Below are 21,428 nucleotides of genomic sequence, written 5' to 3' on the forward strand. Positions count from 1 at the left end.
CAAACAATTAATTACTACTTAGCTGCCAAAGTAAGCTGGGTAGATAATTTAATGTCATCTTTCTATTACACACGTGATTCAAAATAAAACTTTTGGGGTTCTTTTGGAAGTACAAAAGTCATTATTAACTGATTATATTTTTTTATTTAATTTCATTAACTTAACTTATAATAAGCTTAAATTATTTACAATACATATGTAAATCATTGCATCCTTGTGTAATTCTTAAAATAATAATTAATTCACTTAACTTAATTTCCTAATAATATTCATTTGCCGCGATATTTTAATATGAGGATATTTAAAGCAATGAGAGTATACATTTTAATTTATCCTATAAACTAAACATAACTACAGTACTAAATAGGCTTGATATCATTCAGTTGATTGAGAGAAATTGAAAATTAACCAAAGCTGGCCGATTATCGGCTATAATTTTTCATAATGAATAGAATATAATCATTTGAATTATTATGAGTGTTGGTCCAGCCAAACCACTGTTGACTAAAGTGTTGAACTATCTTTAGCTGTCCTTAAGAACTGCTAAAGTAGTAGGTGTCCCTTTTTAGTTTAGGAGACACTTAAATTTTAAGGGCTACTGGTGAAAACGGGCATTAGAACTTCAAGGTTTAAGTACTTGTAGGTAACAATAGTTCTGAAACTGCATAGCCCGAATCTCTAAATACACATAATCATTAACTGCACTGTCTGGGTGTCCGTATTAGTAGCTTTACTATACCTGATGCCATCTCCACGTCTATAACTTCTCCATGGCGTTGAGGAGTAGATTCATCTCCTGGTGGACTTCACGCAAGAGATCCCTCATCTGGCGAGACGAGTCGAGGATGTCCACGCTCTGTGTGTAAGGGTTGTATCTGACGCCGAAGTCACGGGGGATCTTCTGTGCGAATTTACTGGAAAAGAGAGTAAGTATAAGGTGAGTCGATTAATATGTTGTAGCTTAGTATACGAATAACATTTAACCAATAGCATCAATCTACTAACAACAAAATATAGGTAACCAACAAATGTATAATTGATTGACCAGGCTAGTTAGGTACTTTTTACAGTACTTATCCCACTAAATTAGAATTCTATCAACCCATACTAATGTAATATTCATATCATGTATTAAAAATTTACCAATAATTCAGAATCACTAATTAGGTTCCTACATTTTAGTATATTTACTTATACTTGTCAAAAACTCACATCATTCTCTCCTTAGCATCTTCAAAACTGTTGGCTACAAAGTAGACGGGCTGGTACTCAGTAATGGGGTACTTCGTGTCGCCTGTGGTGTCAGGGTCGAACTCCCTCAGCTCTGGCTGATCAGACAAGCAGTACTGTAGCTCCCCGAAGGACGACAGCAGGCCAGCACCAAACGCCTTCAGCTTGCCTTCTTGTCGGCACAGACCGAACTCTACGGTGAACCAGAAACACTGGAACGGAAAGGCGGATCATAAAAATACTACTGATATTATAAATGTGAAAGTTCGTGAGAATGTATGGATGTGTGTTTGTTATTCTTTACAGACAGATTTGGTTGAAATTTGGTGTGTAGATAGGTGATATCCTAGATACTGGACCTGGACATGGGCTACTTTTTACCACCACACCACGCGGGCGAAGCCACGAGCGGAATCTAGTCTGATATAGTTTCATAATAAAAAAACCTGCATACATGCACTGAACATTTAATATAAAAGCACAAGCAATTTTACTCATACTTACGGTAGCAAGTTTCTCAATGTAATCATCAGGCGCTCCGAGGGAGGCGAGTCCGATTTCCTGTGAGAACTGTGCGAAGGCGGGGTCAGCGAACAGAGGTGCGTGGCCGAGGAGCTCATGGCAGACGTCTGGTTCCGGTGTGTACAGTGGCCTGGAGTGATGTCTGATGTACTGGGTGCTGTGGAAGACGCGGAACGCTAGCCCAGCGAGGAAGTCGCGGGATGATAGTAGACCCGCCACTGGCCGGAGGGTGAAGCCTGTGCAGTCTGAAATTAAAAGCGAGGGTGATCAGTCTAAGTCCCTAATCTAATCATCATTATATATTAGGTTAATATTTTGTCTTTTTATTAACTCTTTTATTTTTATATTAGCTTCATTTTTTTTTAACATAACATTTTTGTAATCTATACTAATATTATTATATAAAGAGGAAAACTTGGCTTGTTTGTTTGGTTGTAATGGATAAACTCAAAAACTACTGGGCCGATTTTAAATATTCTTTCACCATTAGCAAGCTATATTATCTGCAAGTAATAAGGCTATAGGCGTCGTCCTAATTGGCAGCGATCGCACGATGGCGCGATGCGTTTTTCATCTCACGATCTCACTATCTCACTTGCGAGGTTCAAATAGGACACTCTGATGAAATCTGTATGTTTGAACTCATCGAACGACGAGAACGCATCGTGTCATCGTACAATCGCTGTCAATTAGGACGACGTCTTAGATGAAAAACGCATCGCGCCATCGCGCGATCGCTGCCAATTAGGACGACGCCATATTTTATCCCGGTGCGGGCAGTAGATCTCACGGGACGCGGGTGAAACCGCGGGAAAACGGCTAGTATGACATAAGCTCACCTTTAAGGAAATTAGAGACGTCCTCTAATTGTGGAATATTATCTTCCCTGTAACCACAATTCTCAATGAGCAGGGGGAACACGTGGTTGTGTTCCTTGCAGGCGTGTGTGGGGTACAGTTCTGTGAGTTTCCTGAACACCGCCCCCCATGTGGCAATCTCCTCCTTGGTATAGTCAACATGAGGTAGTGGCTGGCCGTACTTGTAGTTGTATGCAATGTCAGCGAAGTACTTGCGGCGAGCGCGGTACTCCGGGTCTGTGAAGCCGGGGTGGTCGGAGTCCAGTTCCGCGCCATAAGATAGGATTTGGTTTGCGAATCTATCCAAATCACGGATACGACGAGGGAACCAAGGCACCGCATCTAGTGAAGAACAGTTGTTGATTAATATTTTAGACAGACCACTGAGCAATTTGAATAGCAGGTTAGATATAGTAGCAATTTAACAAAACAAACTTTCTAAAACAACTTACATCTGTTATCCTTATAATTTCTAGAGATGATATTCAAATAACCAACGTTATTCTTGAGCTCATCAAGGGCGGCTCCAAAGTCTCCAGCTCCATGCTCGCATTCCACCATGAACTCGTAACCCGGTCTTCTGGCAGAGGAACGGGACTCGATGTGCATGAGGTTGACTCCATGTGAGGAGAAAACGCTAAGGAACTTAGCGAGCGCGCCAGCTTCGTCAGGGGTCGCCGGAGAGAACAGAAGCCATGTCGACTTGCTGGAGTCACGACCCTCACGGATGTAGTTGCCTCCCTCCATCAGTTTTGGCTGGAACAAGTAATTATTATTATTGTAGAATGTTTGTTCAAAAATAAATTATAGCAATTTATTTTTGGAGGACTCTCTCCGGACACAGGATCACGAGTAATGATCCCGTGTCTAAAACTAGATGAATAAACAAGGGTCCAGATCCAAACAATTTCACAATTGTATCAATCAAATGCATTGTCATAACTATCGGGAAGCAAACACTAGAGCATTTGAAGTGAAACTATTATGTCACTGGCGTCATAGGTCCATACAGTTGATAAGAGGGGCGGCGCACTAAATAGGCCACATCCAGGTTGCGCGGAGAATTATCGCGATAACCCCGGGGTGGCCACAGCGGTTGTTGGTCCACGCTCATCACATACTGCTCTCAAGTGACAGATAACCTTTATTCCCTGAGATGAAGGCAGCACCGGATGCATGTGATGCAGTGTGTGTGCGCCCCAAGCTTATCGATAGATAATCCAGTCATTAGCAAATAATGCAGTAGAGATTGTGAAAACGGAAAGTTAAGCTGAACTATTGCCATTGAGGCAATAGTTCAGCTTAACTTTCCGTTTTGATCTTCACTTTTAATATTCATACTTCGAAGAATCGATCGTGCATAAGCTGTTTTTGAAATGACTTATTTTAATTATTCAGTTTTTATTAAAATAATAAACGGCGCCATAAAACGTTAAATGAAAATTGTATTATCATTGTTTTAATTATAATTTAATTGCGAATATTAAACAAATGTCTTATCTTGTTTTTTTTTAGTATTGACATTGGTTTTATAATTGAAGTTTAGAGATAACCCGACGATTAATGGATGACTTATGATGATTGTGTTTTACCCAAAATGAACAAAATATACAAAGTTATTGCGATATAAGTTCATTCTGCTACTGAAATTCTTATGTAATACCTATGTATTTTGACAATGAGTATGAGTATAATGGAATTAATAACAATAGGCATGTGACAGATTATCCTCTAAGGTTAAGAAAACACTGATTTCAGCTTTGTTTTTTATCCGATGGCAATTCAGCCATTAGACTGCGCACTTATGCACGATCTATTAAAGAGACTTTCTGTACTGAGCTTTTAATATAAACATCAGTTTGGGTGATACCCTGACGGGTATAAACAGAAAAACTGAGGTTTATATTGTCGGTGAACTTGTGGCGGAGGAAAAAGCGTTTTGTTATCTTCTTATGCTGTTTCAATTACTTACATTTTGTTTACATTGACTGCTCGAGTCTGACCCGTAGTTAGCCGATCTTTCATAAAATTGATTTATAATTGTTTCTAGATTATCGGCTATCAGTATAGGTGGTCTTGGTCACCTATATTTTATATTTTAACCCTTTTATAAAGAATATATACTAGCTCTTTGCTCTTGAGGGAATTACCACCTAATAATGCACTATATTCTTTCTCAAGATATAGAATATCCGTGTACCCAATTCAAACGTTTCAGTAGCTTTACTGCGAAAGCCGGAAAGAGCAGCGTTACTTTCGCATTTAATGCTATTGAGTAAGGATTTAAAAATGTAATAAACATGTTTACAAACAAATAAATGCAACATTATTTTATTTTATTCATTTTAAGTAGGCTTACAGATTAATAACATAATAGTTAACAAAAATATATAATCCAGTTGCTAATAACAAGCCTCCACAGATATATAATATTCACGATTAACTAATGCGAATGATTTTTTTTTATTTATTTTTTATTTGCTCCATGTGTATTTGAGTACCACCAGCCAGTGCTTCATTGTCAAAAAATGATTTAGCTAAAAGTTTTCTTGCTACTTTCGTCTTAGTGCAAAATAAGTCAATATCATGCTCACGAGTTATTTCATTAAAGCACATATTTGGTAAGATCATTCTTATATCTATTACACATTGTCTTGTCATTAATAAAAATATTACACATTCCAGTGTGCCGTATCGCCGGCTACTCAAATTGACCTCTCTAACCTGGCTGATAACGTGGAATGGTGGCAGTCAAGTACTTTCTACGAGTTGAATATCACCTAAAACTGTCACCGGATTCCCCGTCTACATTCCATTCAAATCCCCACAGAAGAAAATGTAGCAAAAAACATCTGAGACCCATTTTCGTAAACTAAATATACGTTGGTTAATCTTAAAACAACTACCTAAGTAGTTAGTTACCTAACAAGTACCTAAATAGTTGTGTTAAGAAAAATTACGTTTATGAGGTGAAACTTAGGCCCCCAATAGTTTCATTAATTTAATTGGGAATTGTATTATTAGCAGGAATATAAATTCAACAATAATGTAATTAACAGCGAGTGTAATATACATGACATTTCAGGAGGGTGCAACTTTCATCATGCATAAGAGAGCAACACGCAGATCAATAACAAAATATTGTTTACACTAGTTGCATCAACAGTCTATCGATATCGATAATCTTTGCAAATCTTGCTTTAGTTAAAAACAAAAATATTATTGACAGTATTTTCCTGAAGGCAATGATTAAACTGCAATCAGAATGGCTAAATCTAAATTCTTGCTAGGTACGTACCTATTACCTATCGTGTGGTTAGGTAAATGTTGTTAGATACTATTTGATGGATTACTTAATTGATATGAATTAAACTTGGGTAATTGTTGGCCTACGTTAAATAATGATCTTGCGGCCAAACTGCTTCAAATTGACTTTAACTGGTTAAATGTCGGAACGTGTTTAAGAACTTGCCTTGGCATGATTAGGTCAGTTCAAATTAACTAGTTATGTTAACAGTAGCTGAGGTACGATGGATTGGTGTTAGTTAGAAGTAACTGATCTAGTACAGTTTGGTTTATATCTTAGTATGCAAATAAATTTTCATTTTGATTTAACTTCTGAGTCTAAGAGCTTGTAACGCTTCAGTCATTTTCATCAGCCTCAGTTATTATATCGATACTTTCTAGTCCTCTTACATATATAGCTTTACAACATTGTTTCATACAGTCAGAATGAGTTTGGGTCGATCATGGTTGCAACAACCTCAAATGGTTAAATATCAACCCTTGTAAATTATTACGCTGCTTAATTTTCCTAAACATTGCATGAACTTGGGGAAATCGCTTAAACTTTCTTTCGATGAATCTAATCCGTCAACTCGGGAATAGGGTTTTACAGATAAAATCCTGAATCATTGTATACAGGAAAACAATCAACATAAATACTTCGCTGATGCAAAACTTCAACGCTTTATCAATTGATTGCTTACGACACAATGTTTATAAACTATTGAACATCGATGTCAATCAATAACAATTTCATTTCGCAAGCTTATGAACTAAATAGGGACATATTTATGAACAATTTTCGACATTATTAAAATAAACACTTCGTATTGGAATCATAAAATAATGTTGCTGGGGAGTTTGTTGCGCCACATCTTCTTCCCAGAAAAAATACATAGGAAGTGCTGAAGGGTGGGCATTTTGGGGGCTGTCTATTGTATATTTTCTTGACATTCGAAAAGTGCTGTTTTGCAGCCAAATGATATTAAATGATTATGACTAACCTTGTCAGGGGGTGATGAAGAGAGCTTCACCTCCTCAGTGTTGGATCGTATGCCCATCATCTTGCTTGTACTCGCGACACTAGAGGTAACTAATGCTGGCAGTGTAAACAAACGCGAGCGGCGCGCGCGCAGCTTTTATGAGCCGTGTGTGACGTCACGACGCGTTACACCGACTGAGAGTTCCGTGGATGTGGCATTTTAATGATAACTAGTAATTAGTGATCACACTAAGTTCAACTAATAGTCCGAAGTTGACTACGAGTCGTTTACTTGTAGGTACAAGGCATTTCGTGGTGATCATTTGAGGTAAATGTCTGTAGGCTAATGGTTAAAGCTACTGTGATTCCATGTCATTCACAGACATTCATTCATAGACACCAATGACTACGCCCGACAAAAAACTGTCGTTCGGTTTTGAACGTAATTTTTATAGCCGGCAGCTATCAATTATTTGCTTTCGCGTGTCATACCGAGCGCTGCGCTTGGAAAAACCCTGCGGAAAAGACGCCTTGAACCTGCCGTGAATTAACGTGCATTCTTTCTTCATATAAGAAGAGTATTCATAGCAAATTCACAAGAAGACTACTTCTAGCAAAACTTTCGCAAGGACTGAAACAGCTTCATTGGCACAAGGGATATTTTCGTTGACTTTAGCGGCAGCGTAAAAGATTTTGTAGATAAATTCTCAAACACTATTTATCACCTCCGAGCTGTAACGGAGCACAGTTCACTTCCCACTTCAATGTCAGATGGAAAGATCGTCTATGCAATATACCCGAGCTGTTGCGTTTGGGACTTTTTATTTTGTACAACTTTTAATATTGTATTATTTAACACACGAAGGTCGACCTTGACTCATAGAAGCATACGACGCTATTGATCGCATTATTATTTATTGGATCAAGTACTCGGTTAAGTTAATGTCAAATATGTTGTTTTGTTGGTAATTTATGTTATGCCGTTGAACCAGTTTTGCGTGCAAAAACATTAATTTATGTCGATCCATGAAAATATGCGACAAGAATAACTTTAATAAGAAACCTTACATGTTTTTTCTTACACAGTTTGTTGTTCTTGCTTACAAACTTGGAGAACTAGAGAGATTAAAAATTAGGAACCTTTTAGGCATATTCTAAATCAGATGAAGACATTAAGAAAGTCATTAGATACATATACCCAGTGTTTCCAATTCTAAAGTATTAGAATGTATGGGTACAGTTCATTGATAGAGTGCAGCGTTATCGAAATAATTTGCGCTCTTCTAGAGGTCGGAGGTGGACGCTCTAGATAACATATCTCCTCAAATATCTATTAAAAATACTTATGTATGTTTAATAAATATTGTATTGAAATAAATGTTTTATTTATTTGATAAATGTACCAAATGTTGCTAGAAGAATCTGTATACATACACTGTGGGTCAAAAATAATTGATTAAAAAACCTGTTAAGTTCAATTAACGTAGTCTGACACGAAGTGTTCCGTACAGAATCGACGAGTGCTTTAAGATTGAGGAAAAGGTGGTAAAAGTACACCTACTTATTTAATTCCTTCACTGAATGTTTTTAGTGCTTTTTGTTCGAGGACTTTCTTCGATCTTATTGTTTGCAATATTTTCAATACCTATTGTCTCGTAAGTAGTTAATTGATATAATGTTATAAGAGAGAAAAGTTTGGGAAGAAAGATAATGAATATGAAAAAAATATTTCAAACGTTGAAAAGTATGGTGTTGTTTATTTAGAAGTAAACACTTTTTACGCATATAATATTATATAACATACTTTTTTTAATAAAAAGGGGGTGGACGCGTCTAAACCTTGAGAGTAAGCAAGTCATACATAACGTTATCAGTTGTTTAAATACATTTTCAGCTGATGCAATTGATTACTAACATAAACAGTGATATTCAAATCCGATAAATTTTGTTTATTACGTAGTGCTTACATATAGGACGTCTATTTTACTCATATTATAAAGGTGAAAGTTTGTGAGAATGTATGGATGTATGTTTGTTATTCTTTCACGCAAAAATAGCTACAGCAAAAGTATAATAGTAGCCGCTCGATACTAACCTATTTTATAGTGAAATCGTTCAGAATAAAGAGTAACCTCACCTTCTAATTTCCGCGTACTTTCTTGACCCACCAGAGTGACCACTGCACCGGTTACATTGACATTAAATAAAGTCATTTCAATGAACGAGTTATATACAAAGGCCGTAGTTTTTTCGCGCCTAAGGCATGCAGAATATTGCAGCAGGAACACTGCGTTTCCGTTTCCGCAAGGTTACACAAACACAACGGCATTGTTGTCCAAATAAAACAAAGTGCTTACGTTTCTTATACTGTAAATGTAAGTGTAAGGTTTTGATTACACAAAAGACCAACTTTTTGGGGATCATCAAATGATCGTCGCGTTGGTTACCTTTTGGATCATCCCGCAGCCCCGACATGCAGAAGGACACTTACCTTGTTGTTTCATCAAAAACTTGCTAGAGTCCGCGACGAAGTAAAAAAAACTGGTAAAAAGAGTAAAAATGCTGAACAAACTTTTTATTGCAATATAAGCAAAGAGTTTAGTTTTCGCTTACCTAATGACACTGGTAATCAATGTCAAAAGTATGGAGCTACAATGACACTTATTATACAAAATATTTTCTAAGCGAATCTATTGATACGAAGCGCAATTAATTGAAACCAACTATGGTACAACTAAAGCAAGTGTCCATACGGCTGAAGTCGATCAAGAATATTCAGAAAATTACCAAGACTATGAAAATGGTGTCAGCCAGCAAGTAATCATCTCATCTTCCTCAGTAGCTTATTGACAATGTCAGATTATCTTGGGCGACCCTACCTGATGACCTGCTCTACTTACCGTCTGGCTTGGAGGATAGGTCCTATTTTGCAGCAGCTTCACATTTACCATCATCTCCCGAGCCTTTCCCCAACTGCGTTGGGGTCGGCTTCTAGTCTAACCATGAGCAATTTTACAAGGAGTGTTTTACAAGGAGCGACTGCTCTATCTGGCCTCCTCAACCCAGTTTCCCGGGCAACTCAATACGCCTGGGTTAGACTGGTGTCAGACTTACTGGCTTCTTCTACCCGTAACGACTGCCAAGGATGTTCAATGACAAGACCAACAGTTTAACGTGCCATCCCAAAAACAACAGCTTCAGATTAACGTTATACATTATTTGGTTTGATCAGATTCACGAAAGCAGAGCGCGACCTGCAAGCAGCGCGACCGTTCGGGTATGCTCCTCGTAAATTCTATGAAATGTCGCAACTAGTGCTGGGTAAGGTGGACGATGAGGATAAGGATAAAAAGAAGAAGAAAGCAGCAGCCCCACCACCACCCACCACGGTTGAACAGAAGCCTGTCGATAAAGAGAAGGAGAAGAAAATGAAAAGGATTTACATTGCCATGACATCTGATCGAGGTATTTTTTGGTCTCGCTTTATAGCTGCTGGTATAGCTTTCACACTGTTACCTATATGATCTTATTTCAAAAAGTAGATCGTTATACTTATGTTACTACTATTTTAATATTATAATACTATTTGCACTAGGATTATTAAATAAACATTTGCCTACCCTTTCTAACAACTCAGTTACAATCAGGCCCGCCGTAAGCGGGCGTGCAGCGCGTGCACAGCACGCGGGCGGCACGTCCTAGGGGGCGGCAAATCTTGCGAGTTATCACGTAATATTTAAAAAATACAATATCTTTTTACTAATGATTTAATTTCAATATTTCCAAACACAGCAATAGCGCTAAGAATATTACTTACACTGCCGGTTTCAGTTAGGTACATCTGTTGAAAGGACATTTTCAAAATTAAAGATTCTTAAAAACGATTTAAGATCAACCAGTGGCGTAGCTTGGGGCAAATGCTATTTAGGGGGCGGCAAAATTAAACCAATAAAATTTCAGAAAAAGCCGCCCTAGCTTTGGTCGTCTCCTATCAATTTTGACTGTTTTATCCTTTGCATCCCCAAAAAAATTCGCGCTCGCTGCGCTCGCGGCCCCATGTCAGATATCGCATTTTATCTTTGTTTAATTGTTGAGGCATTCAATTCCGAAAAAACCTTTTTCGCGCACGTCCATTATGGCTTTTTATGATAATATGTTTCATCATCATCATCATCATCAGCCTATCGCAGTCCACTGCTGGACATAGGCCTCTCCAAGTGCACGCCACTGAGATCGATTTTCAGCTTCTCGCATCCAGCGAGAATATGTTTACTTCATGAAAACTCTAAGGAAAAAAGCCTCTCATACATTTTGTTCAGTAAAACTTCCGTGTAACATATTTTGTTTGGTATCCCAGTTTACTTACATTATTGAAATTTCATATGTACTTTACTACTTCATACACCTGCGAGTTTTATATCTTTGAATGGCCTCCAATCCTCGGTAGTAATCTGTCACGTTATAATATTTTATTCAAACTTACAAGTGACCGGGAAAGCTGCAACCTTACTGACCTACATATGAGACGGTAAAAAGTCGGTCAAGAATGGTAATTAAGATAACTTCATTTTAATTATAGATTCATTACTCTTTTTTACGTACTGCTTTAGTTACATGCATACTGCAATTAAAAAAGTTGATCTATAAACAATCTAAAAAATTTTTTTGGCGATGCATCGCTAATCAAATTAATGCAATAGATAACGCAAGCTGGTATTTACCGCCTGCTTCCAGATTTTTTTATCGACAAGATTCATACAACGCAATTTTCTTATAAATGTTAATACTCCCTAAATTGGAACAGTTAATAAAAAAACAAGTGGACAGATAAGAGGGACGCGAGTCGAGCGGCGTGCGTCGTCGTAGGTGCTCAGATACGCACAGTTTGGCGCGAGAGGGGTTATCGGGATCACGGCGCATCGACCGACAGCCATAGCCGAATACCTTCGACTTCGACAACATCAGTTGCGTATTTGTTCTGGAGCCTAATGTTGATGACGCCAGTCCATTGAGGAAAATAAGACAATAAAAAAACAAGTCATGTTTGTAGTACTTAGTAAACTTTTTAGCTTCTTTCTTGATGACATCTTAATGTCTTTTTAGATGAATTATTCAATATTTGTTGGTAAGGGAGATTTAAAAAAACTAGGTGATTCCTTAGATAGGTAATGTGATGCTATGATTCATGTAACTAGCCGCAGTATGGAGTGTTTAACCTTAGCCACCCAATAGGTATGGAGTTAATATTCGCGACCACTTTAGAAATTATTGCATCTATCAAAAATCTATTGAATTGTTGTGGTCCCGGGATGACCACCAGCACCACTAACCGAGGACAGTTGAAACTGTCCGTAAAGTCAGCATAGCGAAAGTATTAATACTTTGTCAAATCTGCTACGAACTTTAACTTAGCTTTCAAAGATAGCGATAATCGTGTTTGGAATTTAGGTATTTAGAATTCTTTTTTTGTTTAATGCTATCATATTTTTTTGTTTATTGTTTACAAGACATAAGCCCAGCTCTGTTCTTGTTATTATTTAGTTCGTATTAGGTATGGCTGCCACGCTAATAGGCCGGAAATCAGAACGTGTTTTAAATAGTAGTCATTATATTGTAGCAGTTATTTACGCGTAATTATTGACTCAGAGGTCTGTTGCAATAAAGTTCAGGTTTTCGTCAATAGTCTGCCATTACAACGCAATATTATACACGATTGGTCAAATGTTCGTTATCAAAACAAATACTTGAAACGTAAGCTCCTGACTAAAGTATTGACATTGTTCGAAGTGCTTATAGTTGCGATTCTTAATCAGAGTATTGGTTTGACCATGTCTTAATTAAGCACGTTTTATAGTTCTAATGCTAATCTCTTCCCACGTGCCTCAGCTGTACAAACTGGTATCATCCAGTTTTAAATGATATCTCTATTGTAGCATTATGTTAGAGTTAGACAGGAAGATCAACCAGTCCACAGAACACACCTATGTCAATAGAAGATCTATTGTTCTTAAAGTAGTAGGCACCTTTCTCTTAGACCGGAGACTCGGCTCAGCATAGTGGCACCTTTAAAGGACAATGGGCGATTCTGGTCCAAATGTCCACCATGAACGAGACCTGTATGGCTAGATAGCCCGTTAAATAAGGAACATTTTTTGTTATGAAAGTAAAAAAAAATATAGTGCCAGAAAAAAGTTATAGCAAAATCAAAAAACTCATTGCATAGATTTTATCAATTTCATTTTTTCAATTACTTTTCGTAATGTTCGATTTTCGTACTTTCTGACAAAATACAATTGTTCACTATAAGAGAGAAGATACCGCCAGTTACATCGAACTTTCTTAGATCCAGGCACCGCTGAGTATATTCAAGCACTTCTGGCGCCTCAATTGGTTAGTGATTCGTCATCCATCGGGCAAAAAAATATGGGTTGTTTATATGCAAATTAAATAACTCATCTTAGTTTTAGATAAAGTGCGGAAATGGAAGTGGAATAAAATAAAAAATAATAATGATAACATACAAAAACTACCGAAAACTAAGAATACATTTTTGGCTATAACTTTTTTTTGGCATTGTTTTTTTTTTACTTTCTTAGTAAAAGTTACTCTAAATTAAGTGGACTATTTAATTATATGGGTCTCGTTCGTGGTGGACATTTGGACCAAACTTCATACATTCTTGCCCAATCTCCTTTCATCGTGGAAAGAAAGGGTGTGCACAATACAGGGGAGTGACTGATTACAAGTGCAGTGCAGTTTATCGTTGGCCTCTGCGAGTGATAGTGAATGCACCATGCACGTGCAGTTGAACGCGCCGCGCTGCACCGCGCTGCACGGCTCTGATTAATCAGGCGCGTGACGCATATTGCAACTAATTATCTATCTCACGTTTAAAGTACAAAACTTGGCACTGAGTGTGCTTCTTTTGACAAAAGCGGTATTGGAAACCCTAGATTTATTAAAAGTTCATCTTTGCCAGAAGATTACTACCTATGTCTTGTCTTATTTTTTTTTTCGTATTTTCCGTTATAGTTTGGAAGCCATCAGTAGCCTACCCATTGACTTATGATTGAGTGTCAGTGTCACATTTATTTGACGATCTAATCAAAATAACCTTGTCGATTTCATGAAGTAATTGATGTATCTATTCACGAATTTAACTCAATGTATTGACAAACGATTTGACATTGATCTAGCCACGGCGCACTATACATTATACGCGTGGTTTAACGATAAGAGCTTTTTCGTCAACCGCAACCATTTCACGAAGAGGACAATTTCATGACGTCAGGGGACATCTACACGGTGCAAGTAGCTTGTGCATGTTGAGGCACATGTATGCACAGGTTACATGCATTTTAAAAACGTGCGGGTCCTGTGACTCGCGCATGTACCAAAGCAAAAATACCCAGCAGCAAATAGCTCTTGTCACATGTTAACTTGTTCCAGCTACATGCATCGTGTAGACGCACCTTTACAGTGGCAGCACTTGGTGGTGACTTCCAGTAGAAATTAATCAAGATTTGAATGGTGTACGTTTCAGGTCTCTGCGGTGGTGTGCACAGTGGCGTAGCTCGCCGCATCAAGCGTGACTTCACGGAACGCCTGGCAGATGGCGCTAATCACAAGCTCGTGTGTGTTGGTGACAAGGCCCGCCTTATACTGCGCCGCGTCTATGCTCCTCATATGCTCCTTAACGTCAAAGATGTGCGTATAAACGTATTTATATTTATGTAGATTAAAAAATGAAGAAACTCGCCAACCTGGCAAACTTTGGACCTAATACCTGCCTACTAACTGACAACATCGACAGCAGTGCCATCTATCAGGTCCAAGTATATTCAGTTGGTTTGCTGAATATCACACAAAAAATTACAATAAAATATTTCCTAAATGCTATGAGTAGAAAAGTTCGCTTGAGTATCCTCAATCTTTATTCTGCCTAATTTGGGGTCAGCTTCCATTCTCACTGTACAAAACTAAGTCCAGTACCTACCTATAATAAATGGAGCGCCAATTCATTTGACACAACTTCTGTCTGAAGACTTCTTCAATAAACAGTGACATAAATGGCACAAAGTGAAATAGAGCTCAGGTTTGAGCACGATACGCTTTTAGGGCTAGTAATTAAGCGATTTTCATACAATTAGGTACATGTTTAAACCGCAGGTGGGCAGGTTGGCGCCTGGTTTTGCAGACGCGTCGCTCCTGGCCGCTGTGATCACGGAGGCGGGGTACAGTTACGACATCGGCGAGATATACTACAACAAGTACTACACGCCTGTCAAGTACGAACTCAACGTTATTCCAGTCTTCACCAAGGCTGCAATTGAGGTAGCATATACTTATTTTTACCCTCATAAAGCGCCAGGCAGCGTCCTTATGATTGAATCCCTAATATAATCTCTCATCAAGGAAGACTTTAAGATTGCTATGGCGATATAGTTTTTGAAGGTAAAATATTACTCTTTTGAAATGGTTTAATAGTACATCGTTACCACACCAAAGACGAATGGTTGAAGAAATATAGTATTTTTTAGTTTATTAGTTTAACTTCTCTACACCAATTTCTCTTAGACTTTCATAGCAACTTGAAATGTTGACTATTTGAATTTGCTTGTGATCTCAGAATGCTCCCAACATGATGGCCTTCGATGACGTTGACGAAGACGCTCTAGAGTGCTACGCAGAATGGACACTAGCGGCGCTCCTGTATTACGCGCTGAAGGAGGGAGCAGCCTCCGAGCAGTCTGCACGTATGGCGGCCATGGACAACGCCACCAAGAACGCAGCCGAAATGATCAAGAAGCTAACCCTGCTCTTCAACAGGACCCGGCAAGCCGTCATCACTAGAGAACTCATTGAAATCATATCGGGAGCCGCGGCACTCAAGTGAAATATTTTCTATGTTATTTATTTTTGTGTTAATGCTATTTTATTGAATGTTACATATTTTTAATTTAGTGCACTTGATGCGTTATTATAATGTTGTAAGTATTTTATATAAATGTTTTATTTCATTTGTTATTGTGTCAAGACTGCTTCGAATTAGCGAGTAGATATTGTCATAGTTATGAAAAAAATGACTTAACCAGACATTAATAATACAATTAGGAAAGCATTGTTGCCTAGATATATGGACCCTGGTAAGCGTTTACATAAGATTAAACATATACCTAGGTAAACAAAAATTTAGTAAACAAATAGAAAACAAGCAAAAGTAAAAATTTAATTATCACAAATATTACAAATCAACTTCACCTTCATGCACATCACACATAGAACATAGCTTAGAGAGCTTCAACAGGATTTCCACAGCATTGAACATTAATAAATCACAGAGTTGCAGTAAAGAGTTATTTTATACGTGACACGAGTTCTGATACCTCAGGTTATCTTACATATAGAGTAGCGGATTGGATGTGGAGATTGTTCTTATAGGTTTGGGAAGCAAGAGAACACAACAACAATATAAATACGGTCCTATAGCTAAGTGGGTCAATGGTCTTCCAGGTACTTGTCGTAGGTGGCCTGGTCCATCAGTTGCTGCAGCTCCTCGGGCTTTGCAAGCTTCACGCGGAACAGCCAGCCCTCGGAGTAGCATGATTTGTTGATCAGCGCTGGCTTTGATTCAACCTCTGTGTTCTTTTCTGTCACCTGAAATGTGTGTAGAGAATTTATGAGATTATGCGGCAAGAGGTAAGGCAAGTGATCTTGACTTCCAGATTTTCTCTTCTAGAAAGACTGTACTTACTGTACTGACTGTCTTTTGCTTGAATATTTAAGGTCATTATTGACTCAACCTCCTCGTCAAGTACATATGTTGGGGTTGCTTTCCAGCGGATGCAGCTGAGTAGGTATCAGTATTTTACATGAAGTAAGGTAACTGCTTATCCGATCACTCCAACCCAGTTACCAAGGCAAATACTCCTAGGCAAGGCTGGATTTTGGGCTTAACTTCTGACTATTCGTAACGACTGCTGTAATATTTGGATGCCCGCCAAGCCTCACTAATTTAACGTGCCTTCCGAAAAACGGATTAATTCGTCATGATAAGATGGTCACCCATCGAATCCTACCGCACTAAGCGTTCTTTAACCTTATCATCCATCGACTACAATACGATTCTAGAGTTTTGGCTGTTGCAATTTATCTTTAGCTGTGAATACAGGCTATTAACAATGAATGCCTGTAATAAAGGCGCCCAAACAAAACTGCTATGCGATGTGACACTATTTTGTTAGGCAACCAGTTTGGTAGGGTAACCATACTTTCCAGTGTATCGTTTTTGTGGGCATGGGGCATGTTGACAATATACTCGCATCGCATCGCAGTTTTGTGTGGGCACCCTAACATAGAGTGGAAGCTACTGACCGTGCCTGATACAGGACTGTAGACTTCACTGGCCGCCTTGACACTCTCCAGAGCACCGCACTCGTCCCCAGCTTCGATGTCTTTGCCCACGTCTGGTAACTGCACGTAAACCACCTCGCCCAATGCATCCTGGAAATTCAAAAATAGAAGTGTGATTTTTTTTCTATAAATACTTTGTTTTATACACCACTATTTTTTAATTAGTGCAAATACTTAAAGGGCTTATTTAAAAAGTTCTTAGTATTATCTATGCAAAGTTTCAAAAGCTAATATTCATAATCAGCAAAGTTATTAGCGATAAGATGGCGATAAGTTATATTCAAAAATGTCACTCAATTCATGGGAACATTGTACAGGTAATTCCAAGTCATTCATAGTAGTATTCATTAATCATATTCTGTCGCTCTCGCATTCGCGTGCTCTCGCTCGAGCTTGCCCCCTTGATTCAATTATGAATTTACCAAATAAGACAAATTTTCCTGGACAATTTTGGGATTTCGTTTTTTTTTGTTTTGATTACACAAATATGATCAGTAACGGGTACAGATAGAGCCCCATTTTTTTGTGTACTAATTAAAAAATAGTGGTGTATTTATAGGGTTTGTACAAGGCAGGGCAATGACAATAAATGTGCTTGTAAGTTCCTAAATACACACATGAACCGTATTGTTTCTTAAGTTCGTGAATAATAAAAGATTAAATGCAAACCATGTGTTTGTCAAAAAATATATACTGATATCTAGTATTATCTAGTTTTCAAAGTAAGGACAGCAGCTACAATTGTTTTTCCGGAAAACTGATGACATTAATATTGTTAAACGCAGCATCAAAAAGCAATATCTAAAACAACTCTAAAAGTAACAGAATCTTAATAATAAAACTCAATAAGTTCACCAGTGACCCAACAATTAAAGTTAAAGTTTGAGATAACCGTTAATTAGTACCTACACTGGACAGTCAATGTACGGCGAATATTGCGCGGCGCTCTCATACTGACCTCTAGTAGTACACAGATATAACCAGTGTGGAGTGGTACGTATCTACAGAAAACTATTGAAATAAAACAATGTTTTCTGACTGTTACCAAGAAACCGAGTGTAGGGTCGTGGTAAAGACGCAAACGGAGTAGTTTGATCTAGAAAATGTGCACGCGCTACTAAAAAGATGTCAGAGGCCTGCAGGCGGACTTGAGAAAACTCTGACACTAGGGCTTGTTAGGTAATTAAACCTGCAGTTCACTCGATAAGACCACAAGATTGAAAACTATCTAAGAACACCTGCCTAATAATATATCTAAACAGAGTATTTTAATAGTCTATGAAAACGCCAAGTCCAAGTGAAAGTCTCTCGATCTTTTTTTAGGGTTTTGTTGCTGACGTTATTGAAAAAAATCTTAAAGTCACAATCAAAAGTTTTCAGGAGCTTAATTAGGTGTTTTAAATGGAAAATGAGATCATTGCAATACCATCAATAAGAATTGTACTGACCTGTGCATAGTTAGAGATGCCGACTGTCCCAATGTTATCGCTCACTGACACCCACTCGTGCTTCTTTGTGTAAAATCGTGCTGCAAAACAAAAAATTGCCATAAAAAATATCAATCGAGCCATTAACATTCTAATGACCTAAATTAATCAATGTCGCAGTGTAGGTACCTAATCGATTTTTCATAAATAGGTGATACCTAGTGTTTTAAAAAATTTCTTACAGATACGCATTTTTATAATCAACGCAAAGCTTAGCATTCGCCAGAGCGCTCGAGCATTCCTTTTTTTTAATAATAACAATATTGTCATGGCACAGCAATAGATATAAGTAAATGTATCCAGACTATAGTTCGGCCATTCAGAGAATGCGTTCCTGACACGTCGCGATTGAACTGACGACGTAATAACATTCATTGATTATTGATATAATAATGTTGTTTTAATGCTCCTCAATTGTTAAAACGGTAAACAACCAGCAAAAATATTTTTATCGTAACTGCAACGCCATTGCAAAGTTACGTCGTCAGTTCAATCGCGACGTGTCAGGAACGCATTCTCTGAATGGCCGAACTATAAATACGAAAATTTTAGAAAAACTGCATGTTGAAGGGGAAAATGCATGTAAATAATGACTAGTTCTATAGCTTACATTTAATATGGTACCAAAATTTTGGCTTACTACGCCATAAATAGGGATCTATGCTCTATTCAGTAAGAGTTTCGCAACGTGCTACTGTATTTATGAGTAACAGAATAGGGTGAGATAGTGCCAAGGCGACCGTTGCGTAATCTTCTTGACCACGACTGATAACGGATACGAATATTATGCTTATTAACTATTTATTGGAACTTTTTGAATGTAACCAGTCGATAATTGAGGTCAAACTTTTAGATCCCTCAGACATTAGACCCATTGTTTCCTTTAATGCTCCTTAACGCAGTAGGATTGTTTGCTACAAGAATGTGCATCAAGAATTCCCATTTGGAGACAGTTGGCAAGCCTTTGATCCAAATAGCCCTAAATGAGGTCAATATCATTAAGGAATATGTTTAACAAATTGTCACTTTTCGTAAATAATCACCCAAACTGTCCCACTTTTGTAAACAAGACAAACTCATCACGGGAAAGCAGGAATGTGTGATGTATAGATAAGAAAGGTTCATTAACAAAGTGGATGTGTGACGACTGTCCATGACTGGGATGGTTGATGTTCCCTGGGGGAGGCCTACGTTCAGCTGTGGGCGGCAATTGGCTGGTATGATGATGATGATTAATCATAGTAAGCAGCTCAGCGGATTATATAGGTTTGTGGTTCTTTAAGGGTATTCTTTGCAGAAATTAGGATATAAGTAGTTTCAAGTAATTAAGTGTGAGGTGTATGGAGTTAGTTACCTTTATTTTCTGTGCTATAGAGTGCTCGGCCGCAGCATCGCGTAGCTAGCCTTGAGGTTACACGGAGAACGTTACACACAACCATTATTTGACTAATTTCTGAAATAAAAAAAGATATCAACACTCAAAACTAGCAAGTTAAATAGACACCCTACAGAAGGTAAGACTAAAACTTTATAATCTGATGTTTACTATGATCAATTCATCATTATTAATTTAATAACCGTGATTTACGAAAGAACTGTTAACCAAAAACCATAATTGGAAACCAAAATTACTATATAAAATACTAATAAGCACGAATGTAAATTAATAAATAAACATGTTTTTTTGTCTATCCACATTTTTGTTATCAAATATAACGTATTATTTTCCAATAAGTAGTATAATGTTGAGCTTACCTAAATCGGCGTGGGGTGACGTACGCACAGGGCGGCGATTGGTACAGCAGTGCGGGGCGACGCGCGCGCATCTCTACAGCACTATCATCTTCACCATACCGTAGAGAAACGCCGAAGGTTCACTTACGTTAACGAACAATATTTTATAAGACTGGCATCCTATCCGTAGGTAAAAAAGCGTAAAATATAAATATTAAATTTAAAAAACCGCCGCTAAAATCTAACTATGAAATAGTAAAAAATTATACAAAGCGTATAATTTTTAATATACCTATACTTTAACAACGGGGCACCACGTCAATGGTTACCTCAAATAATGCTTCACTTGACGGACTTGAAAGCACCCTGTATTATCTTATTATAGTTTAGGTAGTCTTACTGCATCCAAAAATCTCACGTAGTAAGATTTCTGCTTACTTAACTTTATGTTGTGCTGTGAATCCAGTTACCCCTAACTTTGGTATCATTATCACCGACTACTACCCAACTATACAAATTATTTTGACCATTTGAGGATATTGACATTTTGCGAGGCCACAGCACAATGAAACAAAAATCATTATTTATATTTTGTAATAATTGTTATGATTTTTTTTTAGTTTTCTGAGATAATGAAAATGGTAAACTTTTTTGGAAGCTTTTTTGACATGTCTGTATCAAATTGTTTAAGCTCTTTCAATTATTATATCAACTCAGACCTAGTGTGTCTTATCAAGTACTTACTTTTTCGTCTTCGTGTACCTAGAAAACTAACTCAAGTATGTATGAAGTATCACGTTTCAATCTGGCTCCATATGTTGTCAGGTAAAATCCAAACAGGTTAACTTTAGCATTCAAATTTCGAATATTTTAAGTGATGAACAATTCGTCCAGCATCTTGCATAAGACACACAGATC

At 37.7% G+C, this 21,428-nt stretch overlaps 3 protein-coding genes across 4 annotated transcripts; 1 reads left to right on the forward strand and 2 right to left on the reverse strand.

The window, feature by feature from the left end:
* Positions 1-124: 124 nt before the first annotated feature.
* Positions 125-9,036, reverse strand: LOC124644975 (protein henna). 2 transcript variants are annotated; one of them, XM_047184674.1, is made up of 6 exons: positions 9,014-9,036; positions 3,062-3,365; positions 2,592-2,951; positions 1,735-1,997; positions 1,213-1,442; positions 125-914 (listed from the first exon to the last, which is right to left on the reverse strand). In XM_047184674.1, the coding sequence occupies exons 2-6, from the start codon at positions 3,354-3,356 to the stop codon at positions 758-760; spliced, it is 1,305 nt and encodes a 434-aa protein (XP_047040630.1). In that variant the 5' UTR covers positions 3,357-3,365; positions 9,014-9,036; the 3' UTR covers positions 125-757. The 2 variants fall into 2 exon arrangements, with proteins under 2 accessions (XP_047040630.1, XP_047040629.1); XM_047184673.1 differs by lacking the exon at positions 9,014-9,036 and adding an exon at positions 6,899-7,032.
* Positions 9,037-9,601: 565 nt separating this feature from the next.
* On the forward strand, positions 9,602-15,866 carry LOC124644977 (ATP synthase subunit gamma, mitochondrial-like). The gene is made up of 5 exons (XM_047184676.1): positions 9,602-9,693; positions 10,109-10,341; positions 14,420-14,583; positions 15,046-15,210; positions 15,506-15,866. The coding sequence occupies exons 1-5, from the start codon at positions 9,602-9,604 to the stop codon at positions 15,770-15,772; spliced, it is 921 nt and encodes a 306-aa protein (XP_047040632.1). The 3' UTR covers positions 15,773-15,866.
* A 219-nt stretch (positions 15,867-16,085) lies between these two features.
* On the reverse strand, positions 16,086-20,642 carry LOC124644976 (glycine cleavage system H protein-like). Its single transcript, XM_047184675.1, has 5 exons — positions 20,532-20,642; positions 20,131-20,229; positions 18,738-18,817; positions 17,251-17,379; positions 16,086-16,533 (listed from the first exon to the last, which is right to left on the reverse strand). The coding sequence occupies exons 2-5, from the start codon at positions 20,213-20,215 to the stop codon at positions 16,375-16,377; spliced, it is 453 nt and encodes a 150-aa protein (XP_047040631.1). The 5' UTR covers positions 20,216-20,229; positions 20,532-20,642; the 3' UTR covers positions 16,086-16,374.
* Positions 20,643-21,428: the final 786 nt, after the last annotated feature.

Source organism: Helicoverpa zea, chromosome 31 (assembly GCF_022581195.2).
Source record: "Helicoverpa zea isolate HzStark_Cry1AcR chromosome 31, ilHelZeax1.1, whole genome shotgun sequence".
NCBI lineage: Eukaryota > Metazoa > Arthropoda > Insecta > Lepidoptera > Noctuidae > Helicoverpa > Helicoverpa zea.